This window comes from Rhea pennata, chromosome 30, assembly GCF_028389875.1.
Source record: "Rhea pennata isolate bPtePen1 chromosome 30, bPtePen1.pri, whole genome shotgun sequence".
Classification (NCBI taxonomy): Eukaryota; Metazoa; Chordata; class Aves; order Rheiformes; family Rheidae; genus Rhea; species Rhea pennata.
Window position 1 is genome coordinate 873,733 of NC_084692.1, and position 14,962 is coordinate 888,694.

Sequence of the window (14,962 nt, forward strand, 5' to 3'; positions counted from 1 at the left end):
TACTCAGTGGTGCCTCCAACACTGAACCTTCTCATCTATACCATGAAGAACAAGGAGCTTGGGGAGGCACAGAAGAAACTGATTCAGGTACTACAATTTTAGCAGCAATAAACTGCCTATTTCTCTTCACAAGCAATTTCCAGTCTGTCTTAGGCAACTCTTGTGCTTTGGGCATTCTATCTGTGAGACTCATGTTTGGACACAAATACTTGAATTCATCTCCAGAGGCACAAATCCCATCAGGGGCACACACCACTGTGTTTGTGGAGCAGAATCAGACCCCTGGAGAAAGCAACCAAGATGTGAAGGGCCTTCTAAGTTCCTGTAGGGACCCAAAGTGTGCATCTCTGCTTGAGGTCCCAGGGGATCCCAGCAAGAGTATGCTTGTAGGCCAGACCAAGATTGTTCCAGTGAGGCCAAAGCGAATGCTGAGTAGGGGCTGGGAAACAACTCCCTGACGAAGGGTACCTCACAATTTGCTGAGGGCACACATGAGCTAAGTGGGGTGCCATCACACTACGATTCTCCTCAGGGCCATGTAAAACCATTGTATTGCAGAATAATTTTAGCTGGCAAGCGGATTTAGTCTCTAGTCCTAACTCCAGGCAGATCAGATTTCTCATAGTCTTATCCAGAAAAATTCTGGAAAAACTCCAACTCCAGGTCTCAACCATCTTTCTGGCCTCTGCTCTCACTCCCATCTGTCACTGACTTTCTTGCATGGCGCAGCCGCAACTGGACATAACACTCCATGTGCAGCTCTCAAGTGCCAGACAGAGGGGCCTTCACCACAGGCTGCTCCCTGCAAAGGCAAGAAACCCTAATGTTCCCAGCGTGGAGCTGATGTTGAAGCAGCATCCAGAGCCTGGCCAGCCCCAACAGCCTCATCCCTCCCCAGCACAGCTGTGGGGCTCCAAGTGAGGCTGCTCACCCTGCCCCACAGCCACACACACTCCCTGTCCTTCTGTGCCCTGTCCCTGTCCTTGAGTTAGGTGGCTGCACTGGGCTAGGGTAACTCCGGCCTTCCACAAAGGGGAAGTGGCATGGTGGGAGCATGCCACTGGTCTGAGGGATCAGGGGAGTTAGAGTGAGTCTGGTGTCCCACTGCCTGGCTGGGGCTGGATCCCTGGGGTGGGGAGAGGTGGGGAGGGCTGGGGAACTTGTGCCTGCAGAGCTGCTTCCTGCAGTGCCAAGAGAGGGGGCATGGGCTGGGGAAAAGATAGCAGGCAGCAGGCCAAGCAGGGATGGAGTGGGTAGGGCGGCAGCAGGGGCTGCAGGGAGGCGGCACAGCCAATGTTGCTGCAGCGCAATGGCTGTTGCGGTCACCTCCCTCGCAAAAGGACCCGCGCTGACCCCAGGCAGGAACAGACTGTTCCCCTGTCACAGGACAGGGATATGTGAGAAGGGACTCAGCCTTCCCCATGCTCAGACCAGCTCCCTGGCCACAGCTTGGCCTAAGGCACCTCCAGTTCCTTGGCCTCTGCTGAGGAAAAGAGTTCATAAGACAGAATAAGCCCACCTGTGAGAGTGCCAGAGTGAATACAGCAGTATGCTGAATTCACAATACACATCTAAATTACACTTAGCAGAATATCGTAATTGCAATCTACAGCTGAGTCACAGTACGTATGTGATACCCATTACCAGTCCCTATAACATGCTCACTGTCACAATGTTAGGTGTCCTCAGTCATGGGGAAGGAATACGTGGGCTGAAAAGAGCTCAGGCCCATTGCTCTCTTCAAAATCTTCTATTAGTTTTTCACTTACACTCTGTGTTGGGCTGAGCCACCATGCTGGTGTGGTTAACTCAGGGAGACATTCACTCGATTATCTTGGTGAAAAGGATCTACACAAACAGTTGATCCACTCAGCTGTGGTGTACTTACTTGATCCACTCAACTGATATAGATGTTTATTTAGAACAAGGGCCACCCTCTCATCCTTTTTGTGCTGAGATAAATTCAGCTGTGGTTGGTCACTCTCAGTATTTTACCATGAACTTCATGGATGTGCTTACCTTGCCCATCTCCTCTGAGCCTTCTCCCATTATATGGGGGTCATACTGATCGGTTACATTCCACCCCTTGGCTCAGACCAACATTTAACAACTGCTGGTGTCACAGTGAGGTTAATCCCTCTGTCGTGTGAATCACCAGCCCTCTTGCCTGTGCACAGTGAGGGTAAAATCATGCATACATGGCAAAATGTTCATTTACAATCATTTGGCATGTGATACAACTTGATTTAATATTTTATTCATGTATACTATTTGATTTTTAATAGATCAATATCAGGGTTGCAACAAAGGACCATACAGTGATCATGAATAGTATGACCACAGAATATAACACTAATCACAATATATTGACAGCTTTTGGAGATCAGCCTTTAAAGATATCATACCAATGGTGTTCAGTAAGACTACCTTCCACTTTTGCTACCCAAATCCATTCGTTATTGTTACATGTTATCATTCCTTCTTTTCTCTAGATGTTTTCCACTTATGACAGATGTTGAGCAAGCTTGATATTCTCTCTGAGAAAGCTGCCGAGCTGATGGAAGGTTACTCCAAGTAATCCTGCACTAACAAACAAAGTAGGACTAGTTGGAGAAGTGAAGGTTGGGAGCAGCCTTGGCTGCAGTGAGCATGAAATGGTGGAGTTCAGGATCCTGCATGGAGGAAGCAAGCCAATAAGTAAGATCACAACCTTGGACTTCAGGAGAGTGAACTTTAGCCTCTTCAGGGACCTACTTTGAAGAATCCCATGGGTTAAGGCCCTAGAAGGAAGGTGGGTCCAGGAGAGCTGGCTAGTATTCAAGCATCAGTTCTTCCAAGCTCAAGAGTGGTGCATCCCTAGGAGAAAGAAGTCCAGCAAAGGGGGCAGGAGACCTGCATAGATGAACAAGGAGTCCCTGGCAAAACTCAGAGAGAAGAGGAAAGTACACAGAATATGGAAGAAGGGACAGGCTGCTTGGGAGGATTATAAGAACACAGAGTATGCAGGAATGTGATGAGGAAGGCTAAGGCCCCTTTGGAATTAAATCTGGTGAGGGATGTCAAAGACAACAAGAAGGGCTTCTTCAAATACAGCAGTAGCAAAAGGAAGACTAGGGAAAACGTCGGCCCACTGCTGAATGGGGTGGGTGCCCTGGTGATGAAGGACACAGAGAAGGCAGAGTCACTGAATGCCTTCTTTGCTTCAGTCTTTACTGATAAGGGCAGCCCTCAGGAATCCCAAAGCCTGGAGAGGAGAGAGAAAGTCTGGAGAAAGGAAGGCTTTCCTTTAGTCAAGAAAGATCGAGTTAGAGATCATTTAGGCAAACCTGACACCCACAAATCCATGGGCCTCAATAGGATGCACCACGAGTACTGAGGCAGCTGGTGGATGTTATTGCTAGACTACTCTTCACAGGATCATAGAATCGGTAAGGTTGGAAGGGACCTCTGGAGATCATCTAGTCCAACCTCCCTGCTCAGCAGGGTCACCTAGAGCATGTTAGACAGAGTTGCATCCAGGTGAGTTTTGACTATCTCCAGAGAAGGAGACTCCACAACCTCTCTGGGCAAACTGTTCCAGTGCTGTCACGCTCACAGTGAAGAAACTCCTGTTCATATTCAGGTAGAACTTCCTGTGGTTCGCTTTTTTTTTATCATTTCCTCTTGTCCTGTCACACGGGACTACTGAAAAGAGTTTGTCCCCATCCCCTTGATACCTTCTCTGCAGATACTTATACACATTGATAAGATCCCCCTCAGTCTTCTCTTCCCCAGGAAAAACAGGCCCAGCTCTCGCAGCCGTTCCTCAGAGAGTTGATGCTCCAGCCCTCTAATCATCTTCATAGCCCTATGCTGGACTCTCTCCAGGAGCTCCATGTCTCTCTTGCACTGGAGAGCCCAGAACTGGATGCAGCACTCAAGATGGGCTGAGCAGAGTGGCGGGATCACCTCCCTTGACCTGCTGGCAGCACTCTTCCTAATGCACCCCAGGAGACATCCAGCCTTCCTGGCCACAAGGGCACATTGCTGGCTCATGGTCAATCTGTCATCCACCAGCACTCTCAGGTCCTTCTCTGCAGAAGCGCCTTCCAGCAGGTCAGCCCCCAGCTTGTACTGGTGCCTAGGGTTATTTGACCGTAGGTGCAGGACTCTGCTTTTGCCCTTGTTGAACCTCCTGAGGTTCCTCTCCGTGCAAGCCTCCAGCCTGTCCAGGTCTCTGAATGGCAGAACATCATCATCATCATCTTTGAAAGGTCGTGGAGAACTGGAGAGGTGCCTGAGGACTGGAAGAAAGCCAATGTACCAGTGTCACTCCAGTCTTCAAGAAGGGCAAGAAGGAGGACCCAGGCAACTATAGGCCAGTCAGCCTCACCTCCATGCCTGCAAAAGTGATGGACCAGCTGATCCTGGATGTCATTTCTCAGCATGTGGAGGAAACGAAGGTGATCAGGAGTAGTCAACATGGATTCAGCAAGGGGAAATCATGGCTAAACCAACCTGATAGCTTTCTATGATGGAATGAGTGTCTGGGTAGATGAGGGAAGAGCAGTGGATGTTGTCTACCTTGACTTCAGCAAAGCTTTCAACTCTGTCTCCCATGACATCCTCCTCAACAAGCTCAGGAAGTGCGGGTTAGATGAGTGGACACTGAGGTGGACTGAGAACAGGCCTAGAGTTCTGGCAGAGCTCAGAGGATTGGCATCAGTGGCGCAGAGTCTAGTTGGAGGCCTGTGCCTAGTGGTGTGTCCCAGGGCTCTGTACTGAGGCCCGTCTTGTTCAGCTTATTCATCTACGGCCTGGACGAAGTGACAGAGTGCACCCTCAGCAGGTTTGCTGATGATATCAAGCTGGGAGGAGTGGCTGATACACCTGAGGGCTGTTCTGCCATTCATAGAGACCTGGACAGGCTGGAGACCTGGGTGGAGAGGAACCTCAGTAGGTTCAACAAGGGCAAGTGCAGGGTCCTGCCCCTAGGGAGGAATAGCTCCATGCACCAGTACAGGCTGGGGACTGTCCTGCTGGAAGGCAGCTCTGCAGAGAAGGATCTGGGAGTGCTTGTGGACAACAAGTTGACTGTGTTACATATTCTGTGATTCTGTATCTTCTCCTGGTGACGTGCCACTCTAGCACTAAGATGAGTTGCTCCCTCCTGTCTGAGGTGCCCTCCTCAGAGTGGGGACCCGAGGGGTTCTGGCCCTAACAGGGACTGTCACCATGGGAACCCTCATCAAATGGCCTCATGGACACTATGACATCACCGTCACAAAGACCTGGCCGTCCCCATGGGGACCCCCATCACAATGCCTTGGTAGTCTTAGTGGGCAACCATGTCATTGCTTCCATTCTGTTGTCCTCTAAGCACTTCTTTTTTTGCATGTTCACACAGGTGGGCTCCTGAAAGGTTTCTTCTGTCCATATCACCTGCACCTTTTCCTTGTTATCTCAGGCCATCACTTCCTCACCATTTTTTGTGTCATCCCCTTCCCACAGTTGCTCCAATTTAAGGCTAACCTCATCAGCTTGGCCAGCTGGTTGACCATAAGGTTGGCAGATGGGGACAGTTGCCTTCTGAATGAAGCATGACAATCCACAGCCTCGGTCCCTCTCCCTAGACTCAGTTTCAGGACCTCCTCCAGCTCCTGTTACCCCAAGCCAAATAGGGAAACAGGCGCTCCCCTGTTACAGAATACTTTTTCCTACTCAGGGGCTTTTTTTCAGCCAGAAATCACACACACACACACAGAAAGAGAGAGAGAGAGAGAGAGAGAGAGAAAGAAACAAACAAAAAAATATATATAAAAAAATGCTGAGCTCTAGTATTGAGATCTCCAAGCCCTCTGCTCTCCCTCCCACAGCTCCTGTGGCCTTTGCAAATAGTGTACACCCCAGTGCCTGCCTAGCCCTTTCCTTCTATGTGAAAGGTCTCTCCAGAAAAAGTGGGACTACACTAAAACCACCTTCTTCTAATGAAAGAGTGACAGAGGAACCAAAGTTACAGCGTTGCAGAGAAGGAAAAGAGCCATTGATATGATATGCAAGAATGGGGGCTGGGGAGGGGAACATGCACATGCAACAATACAGCTCAGAGTAATGCAGCAGCTGAGACCAAGAGGGGAAAATGCTGGTGTGCAACAAAAAAATGATGCAAGAGTGGTAAAAACACAAGAGACGTGGCATGGAAGAAATAGAGTCACAAAGCACCAGGTAAAGAGATACAAATGAGCACAACGCAGCAGCTCAGAGGAGGGAGAAGATGGAACTCGTGCAAGAGATCACTGAGAAGGGCGTGTGACAAGAACAGCACAAAAGTCTAAGAATGATCACAATGATGTGCAAGAACAATAGTCTCAGAAGGCACCTGATGAAGAAATACAACTTGGTACAACCAAGAAAGAAGAAAAATGACATTGTTGCAACAAGGAGACCCCGATGGCAGGTATATGGCCCTGGTCCTCTAAGGACATTGGTAAAAGGCTCAAAATCCACCAAGAAGGACTAAGAGAAGGCTGGCATGCAGCAGAGATGAGCTAAGAAAAGGCTGGCATGCAGCAGAGATGAGCATTTGCTAGAAAGTCACATAGTGCAATACCATCAGCAGTGGAAAATGGGGGACTGATACACCAACAAGTAACAGAGAGGATCTGCTCCATCTTCTTCATTGTACACCTTCTCCTTCACCTGACTCCCTCAGTGCCTCCCCATGTTACAGCTCCCATGATCTTTCACACAGCCAGACCACAACCCCAGCTGTCCCCACTCCCATCTGATCTCCTGCTGCTGACCCCATTAAACAAACCCTGAGATCCTGGCTAACAGCTCCCTCCTCTTCTAATTGCCTCCCTGCCTCCCTAGCTGCTGGCAGTCTGGGGCCCATCCCTTCCTCTCTGCAGGCCACAGCTCTGCATGGAAGGGCCCAGCCTCACAGGACACCTCAGCAGAGGCAGGCCTGGTCACAACTAGCCCTGCCAGGAGAGCCCCAGGATGCAGGAGTGTGCCAGGGCAGGGGAGCCCCACAGGCACAGTCACTGGGGCAGAAGGGGTGAGAGGCCTTGCTGCCTGTGCAGAGCTCTCTGTCCTGCCTCCACACAGGGCTGGTGAATGGCATGGCAGAAAATGTCAAGGCAAATGAGCGGTGAGACTCATGTCGGGGCTGCTGAGAATCAGCTGCAGCTGCGATGGGGGTTGGCAGCGGCCACTCAGGGAGCCTGGAGCAACGCTGCAGCCTGGCGGGTGCTTGTGTGCCTGAAGCCTGTGGTGGCTTCTGGCTGGGACCGAGGGGGTGAGCGAGGGGCAGCCATGCCCGGACTGGTTCTGGGCTGCGGTGTTTGTGCTGCAGGGCAGTGTCCTCAGGGAAACGCTGCTGCCAGGCGCTGCTGCCGCAGGGCCCTGCTCTGCTCCGGGGCCTGGGCAAGTCCACAGGTGGGTGCAAGTTCCTTGCATGCCCTGTTTTTATTTACCAGTCCTATGCAGATAACTTTACACACAATAGAGCATCCGGAGTGCCCACTTTAAGATCTGGGATAAGATGGAGCTGAAGACAAACCTTTTGGTGGTGGTCTGTGGAAGCTCAGGGATAAAGGAGCAGGAGTTACATAGTGTGGCTTATGATTTGTGTCTGAGAGGCACCACTCAAACCATGGGATCTAGGGAAGGGGAAGCAGTTTTGGGATAGCATGGGGTTTCTTGGGAAGGTATTGGGTACCAACAAATGGGATTAAACTGTAGGGAGGCCTGCAGGCTAGGATGGAGGAATATCAGGAAAATTGCTGTTGCAAGGATTATATTTCAAAACCGAGAGGCATTGCTTGAGGATAGAGACTAATGTGGGGAGTTTTTGCAGGGCTAGGGCAGCAAGGATGTGTAAACTGCACTGATGTAAATCATTAACATTCTGTGCATGCATGTGTGTCAAAAAATGGAAGAGGCACCACACATCAGAGGTGCTTATTTGAGGGCAGAGCCATTTGTCCCTTTCATTTGTCTTCCTTTGAGTGGTGCCTTTGATGTTCTGGTCTGATCAGTGCCTGGGAAGGGACCTGGATTTCCTGCAGCACCTCCATCTTCAATAGCCCTCAACAAGCCCCATTAAAACTCCAAGAAACTTTATTCCTGTGATTTTACTTCATGCTATGCAACTTTCCCTTTGGAGCTTGTAAAATTGTGGGAACCATGATAAGGTTGTCATTGCCTCTAATCCACAGGGTGGCTAGTAGGAGAAATTAAGAGTTTTGGTAAGCAAAAAAATTTTAATGAGCACATGTAATCTGATTTCATTTTGTTTCTCATGTTTAAGCCTAACAAAGTTACACTAATATGTTTCAAATGAACTTCATGACTGTCCATTTCCAGTGGTGATCTAGCGCTATCCTATGCAATATATGTGGGATGGTGGGATATCTGTTATGAAGTTAAGCCTTGGGAACCCTTTCTACCACAGAAAGACAAAAGGCTTTCTCAGCCATGTCCTTCCACCTCACTATAGCAAAAATTTTCTACAGCACCCTAATCATTATTATCTCTTACCAAAACCAAACATCCTGACTAACCCTAGCAAAGGGTTTTCTAGTTTCCTGTCTTTTACACAGGCCTCACTCTTCTAATCAAGAGGCTTATGTTGCCATTGATAATCTCATCCCCAACCCATTCTTTTTGTCTTTCATATCATGATAGAAAATACACCTTTCAACATGCATGCATGTATCTGTCTGAATGTGTCTTCAGCCCAAGAAAGATGGTTAAATGATCTGCAAGGAGATAGACTCCAAAACTGAGCAGACTGTTGTCATCTGATCTGAGAAATAACTGAGTGTTAGTATTTTCCTGTTCTAATGTAGCTTTGGAACAAATATTGTGCTTAGGATAGCTGGGAATCAGGTAAATGAATGATATTCACAATTACAGCAAAAATAAATCATATTTCTCACGTTTAAGCCTAACAAAGTTACACTAACATGTTTCAAATGAACTTCATGGCTGTCCATTTCCAGTGGCAATCTAGCAAAGATAAATCAGCACCAGATGTCTGATGGCCCGAAGAGGTAGTTTTGAAAATTTTAATTCTGTCTCCTCTCTCAACGTTTGTCCCTTCATGATCATTCCCTTTCCAACACATGTTGGAAAGATCATTCCTCTTAAACACATGTAGTGCTGCACATATGCAGCCAAGTCAATGCCTTCCAGGGGGCAGAAAGGGAAATGCAGACTAATGCTTTTACAAGCTACTTTTCATTAGATTATTCTTCTATGCTTGTCTCACAACAAACTGGGGGTTTGGAACTGCTGGAACCACATAATTCCAGTGTTCTTAGAGTCAAGGAAAACCAAAGGGACACTTGCTCCTCTGTTCAGGACAGAGGAGCTACCTGACCAGCTTCCCCTGCCCCACATATGGAATATGGCCAGGTTTGTGGAACTGTGGCTATGCATGGGGGAGCTTGTCCACAGTGGTCACTCCTATTGTACCTCCGTGTCTTGGCAGCCTTTTTCTACTCCTTCACCTCCTAAATCACTGTTTTCAAGCCCTACTTGATGATCTCACAATATGTTGAGTGTATTCTCCTTTTACTTCTGCAGATACTTGGTGCGCTCCAGGGGACCACATGCAAAACAGAAAGATGGCGCAGAAGACTGTGTTTTGTCCTTGGGTGCTGTTCTAGGATGGAGTCTTTGGAGTATTTCTTAGTCTGATCCTGATCAGGCATAGTAAAGGAATGCAGGACTGAATGGCAGAAAACATGTGGAGGAATGTTGACCCTCTGAATCACAACTAAGGCTGGCCCCTGACCTCCCCAGTCACCAGATACTGAAAGAAGAAAGCATTCAAGCCCCTCTCAGGGGAGTAAACTTACTGCATACTGACCTTGGGGAGAAGGTTATGAAAGTTTTGTGTGGAAAGAAGGCCTACTCTGTTGGATAACAGCAGGGGCATAGTCATTTGGAAAGAAATAATGGAATGCAAATATTGATTAGAGAAGACAAGGTGCTCAAACACACAGCTTCTAGACAGCTAAAGTTCATAAAATTGGGTTCCTTATTACAGATCACGCCACTTCCACTGTAAAGAAGAAACTCAGTTGGAAAGGCAGTAAGCTTAGAGATTCAGAATTGGACATAAACTCAATTGCCTACGAAGCCGGAAGAGCAACACTAAATGCAGCACTGAAGTTTTTGGCTGGGGAAACCTGCTTATCGCACAGGCATGCCAGGGACCAACCCTAGGGTCGGCAGAGCGTACAAATGTACAGTAACTCCTGCAGTGTGCTGAAGGAGGATCAGATATCACTTGAACATTCAGGATATCAGGGGGTTCATCACTGAGCTGCCATACATGCATTTTAGACTCAAATAAAATTAAATCTTTACAATTAGATCATATGACAATATCTAAAATGAACCCGTATTTATTAAAATCAGCCAACATCAGTGTATTACTCCATGCAACTATTTGTCAGTTTTGATGAACAGCTTATTTATAAAAAGGTCTAATGAATGACCATTGAACACAGGTATTGTTACCATAGTAAAAGGTGGCCGAGCCACTCCTTGTTACGGGGATGGAGACTGGAGGCCAGTGTTGAGCTCACCAGCTGGCTGTGAAGGTGCAGCAGGGCCTGGACTCAGCAGCTGGAGCTGAACAGACAGGGCTTGTGACTCTTGCAGCATTTCTGACCACTGCAATGCTCCAAAACAGGACAGAGACCCTGCTGTGGAGGGTCTGCCATAGTGACCAGCCCCAGAGAACACACACTGCAACCTCTGCTCTTACATAGCCAACTATATCCTCTTAAAAGCTGAGTTTAGATTGACATCTTTACTCTTTCCCAGGATACTGTATTGCAACAGAGAAAAAGATAACTGCTGACAAGACTGCTCATTTGATCTGTAGCATAATTTGTAGCAGAATATATTAGATTTAGTGGAAGAAACTTAGTAATAGATTTTACATATAATTTGGAAGCAGAGGAGTACTGTTAAACTATCATTACAGCTATTATCACTGCAAAGGCTTTTTTTTAGCTCTTACAAAATTAGGTACTTTCAGTGATTAATTAGTTAAAAATGCGATACATCCGATATGCACAGCTATGCACAACTATATGTGATCACAAGACCCCAGGGAAAGTGTGAATGAGTTGTGTTTGAAGCAGAGGATTCATCTCTGCAGCTTAGGCTGCCATGCTGCACATAATCAAGCATACAATGCTTGTTCAGAAAACAAGGTCTCTCGGTGCATCCATTATACACCATTCTCCCACCCCAGGAGTCCTGGAGAGAAGAGCAAATATAATATCTTCATTTCTAAATGGGGTCATCCAAATGAGATCATGCTAGCATTTGTTGAGGCCTCAGTAGAGACTGAAGCATGAGCTTCTCCATCCTGCACTTTCCCAGCAGTAAGTGGTAACCTGCCCTTATGCTCCTCCTTCATCAGGCTGGGGAGAGAGCATGGAGTTGGGCTGTTGGCCTCTACTGCCTGTTCTCGCACTCAGTGATAGTAGCAAATGTCACATATGAGCTGTAAGTCTCGGGACCAGGAAGGAAGGTACCTATGCCCCAGCTCACGCAGCACAAGTCACTGCATAGCAGACACATGATTTGGCCTTTTTCCCCCCATCTCTCCTCCAGCATTTCCATCTCAGGGACAGTGAAACAAGCTGCAAGGACACAGCACAGAATGGCAGGTGACTGACGGCATCGTCAGCCAGAGACGACGTCCACGCCTGGGCAGGAACCAACTCAGCCGACTGCAACTGGATCATTAGGCTTGATTTGGAGAAAACTGCATTGTTACTCAACAATTAAATCAGTGACCAATATTCTGGATTTTGTGCAACTTAGAAGAGAGGTGATCTTAGATGGATAATTTAGACTCTATTTTGGCTATGTTCTTGTCCTAACCAGGTGGCTAATGTGGAGAAGTAATGTTTGGTAGAGAAAAAAAGACATTGTTCTCTTTTTTTTCCTGTGTGTTTTACCTGTTTTCTGTCTCTTTCTGAAAGCAAAGAGGTTCAACAAAATTTTGCCACTGAAATAAGCAGGGAAACTGGGTTTTGTGACAAGGAGAAGATGCATCCAAACTGAAGGAAGGTGAACTGTCTTGAGAATTCGGTGTATCAAAAAGGAGGAACTCCTCAGCTTGTTGCTTTCTGTCTCAGTTTCTTAGACACTTAGAAAACACAGTCACCAGGGCATTCACTTGTTACCCTGGTAAACCTTTTAGACCATTTGAAAGGCTTCCCTGTCTAAGGATTAGGTTTTATCATGATGATGTTTATAGGAGAGAAACTAGTGCAATTTCATGAAATTTCACACTACTAAGAAAGGTGTAATTTCAGCAAGTGAACTATAATCATTTGTTCCACCTCCCTCCTTTTCCCCTCCACTTACAAAATCTCTCCTCAGAAGGAAAAACATTTCCTGGAGATTATCACACTTCTCTTCAAGCCTGCCTTGAGAGCATCTTTCATCTGCTGGTTCCTCAGGCTGAAAATAAAGGGGCTCATCAGAGGAGTTACCACTGTGTTGAGCAGGGCCACTGTTTTGTTGTAGGAAACGTGCTGACTGGAAGGCTGCACATACATGAAGATGCAGCTACCATAGCCCAAGATGACAATGGTCAAGTGAGAGGAGCATGTAGAGAATGCCTTGTGCCGTGACGAAGCAGAGGGCAACCTAAGTATGGTGTTAATAATGCATAGGTAGGACATTGCTGTCATGACCAATGAGCCAAAGAGGATGATGGAAGAGGTCACAAAACTTATCAGTTCAACAGTCTGTGTTTCTGCGCAGGACAACCTGATCAGAAGCACACTATCACAGAAGAAGTGGTCAATACAATTCGTATTGCAGAAGGGTAGACTGGCAACTAGGACAGTGGGGACAATGGTGATCAGGAAACCTGTACTCCATGACCCCAACAAGAGCTGAAGGCAAAACCAACTGTTCATTAGCATGGGGTACTGAAGAGGGTAGCAAATGGCTGCATAATGGTCGTAGGACATGACAGCCAGAAGGACAAACTCGATACTGCCCAAGAGGGAGTAGAAGTAGGACCGAGTTAAGCAAGCTGGGTAGGAGATGGCTTTGCTGCCCGTCAACAAGCTTCCTACTGTTTTGGGTATGATGGACGTAGTGATAAAAATCTCCAAAGAGGAGAGGTTACAGAGGAAAAAGTACATGGGTCTGTGGAGGTCTCGGTCAGAAAGAATGAGGGCAATGATCAGCAAGTTTCCAACTAAGATCACCAGGTAGGAGGCCAGGAAACTGATTGCTATCAGGTACTCCTGATGGTGGAGGGAGGGGAAGCCCAAGAGAAGAAACTCTGTGACAGCTGTATGGTTCAACATACGAGCAACTGAGCTGCAGAGAGTAAGAGAAGATGGTCAGTGGAGGAAGTGATTCTTCAGAACGTTATAGGAAAAGTAGACAGTAGAAAAATGTAGAAGTATAATAAAAGAGATGCATGGGGACACTCACAAAAAGTCTGGAAGGAAAACAGAGAAGAGAGGAGAGGCATGGAGGAACAACACAGAGCAAGGAGACACCATTTTGAACAGTAAAAACAAACTTAGTTTCTAGATTAGAATAGGAGACCACTATTAACATGGAATTTTTTTCATTTGAGCTCCTTACCCATGTGTGCTTTTGTATTCAGTGGGGAAAAATAGACGTTTCTCAATCATTCTTTGTCTAGCCGATCTTACACTATATGTTAGGATGAGATAAAGTCCATCCTGGAGAAAAATAAAATACCTCTTTAAAATGATGTTTAACTTTTGATTAGGTATGGAATGGAGAGAAGGCAGAAGGAAGATGGTGACAAAGGACGAGGTGTATAGGATATAGAGGGGAACAGGAGAGTTAGATAAGAGGGAAGTTTTATTCCCTTGGAATGGTTTTATTTTCAGGAAAAAAACAAAACTGAAAAGAGGTAAGACAAACATTCCATGATAAAACTGTTGTCTTTGCATCCATGCTCAAGCTTTTCCTTATGGAGCTGAAATCTTTATAAACAGATTTTTCTTCAGTCACAACAATCTTTATTGTGGAGAAACAGTTTTGATAAATCATTCTAGCCATTAGAAGGAAAAATAAAAAAGAAATAAAAAGTAACACAAAGGACAGAGAGAGAGAAAGAAAGAAGAAATTCCAGGGAGATAAAAAGATAAGTAGGGAAATTAATTCAGCTGGGAATAAAAAAAAAAAAAAAAAAAAAAAAGCCCTGTTTTGTAAAAAAGGTAAACAAACTAACAGAAATGCAAAAGACCTCTTTTTTTTTCCTGTGAACACTGCAAAAAATTAAGCTTGATTTCACATGGAGTTGGTCCTGAATTCATTATCTGAGGTCTTGAAGATGTTGAATTCTCAATGCAGTCCTGTCAGGACAGTCTACCCTTATGTAGACCAACTCCTTTCCATCCTGCTTGTATAAGCCAAAAAGAGAGAACAATGCTACTCTATGCAGCTTAGCCGGAAATGGCCAACAAGTTAAGCAGAGGAAGGAGTAGAGACCCAGCAACACAGACACACACTGATCAACAAGGTCTCATTTCCTGAGAAATATCACAGGCAAAAGAAGAGAATCACAGGCAGGCAGGCAGGAAGACAGTCTAGGAAAGAAGGTGGTCTAGGAACACAATAATAACAAGCAACAAAAAATTAGGTGAAATGCATCAAAGTAGTTACTTACCTTAATCTATGTGCAGGAAATACTATCAAGGGGATACAGGAAACCAGCAGAATTACTGCAAACTATCTTCTACTTCCCTCTCTGCCTTTGGAGGCATTATAGTGTGTCTCATTTCAAGGCTATCAGAGAGCATTTTTCAGTTGACTGCTAATGCCATTTGTTCTGATGCACTGTGCTACCAGATAGAAGTAATCTCTGATTTTTTTTTCCCTTCAAGTAAAACCATTCAAAGTCCTTTGACATTCCCTGAAGAATCATGGTCCTCTGTGCTTT

The 14,962-nt window shown here is 46.3% G+C and overlaps 1 protein-coding gene across 1 annotated transcript; it reads right to left on the reverse strand.

The window, feature by feature from the left end:
• Positions 1 to 12,398: 12,398 nt before the first annotated feature.
• Positions 12,399 to 13,346, reverse strand: LOC134152299 (olfactory receptor 6T1-like). The gene has a single exon (XM_062597559.1). It carries the CDS (start codon positions 13,344 to 13,346, stop codon positions 12,399 to 12,401), a length of 948 nt encoding a protein of 315 aa, XP_062453543.1.
• Between the last annotated feature and the right edge of the window lie 1,616 nt (positions 13,347 to 14,962).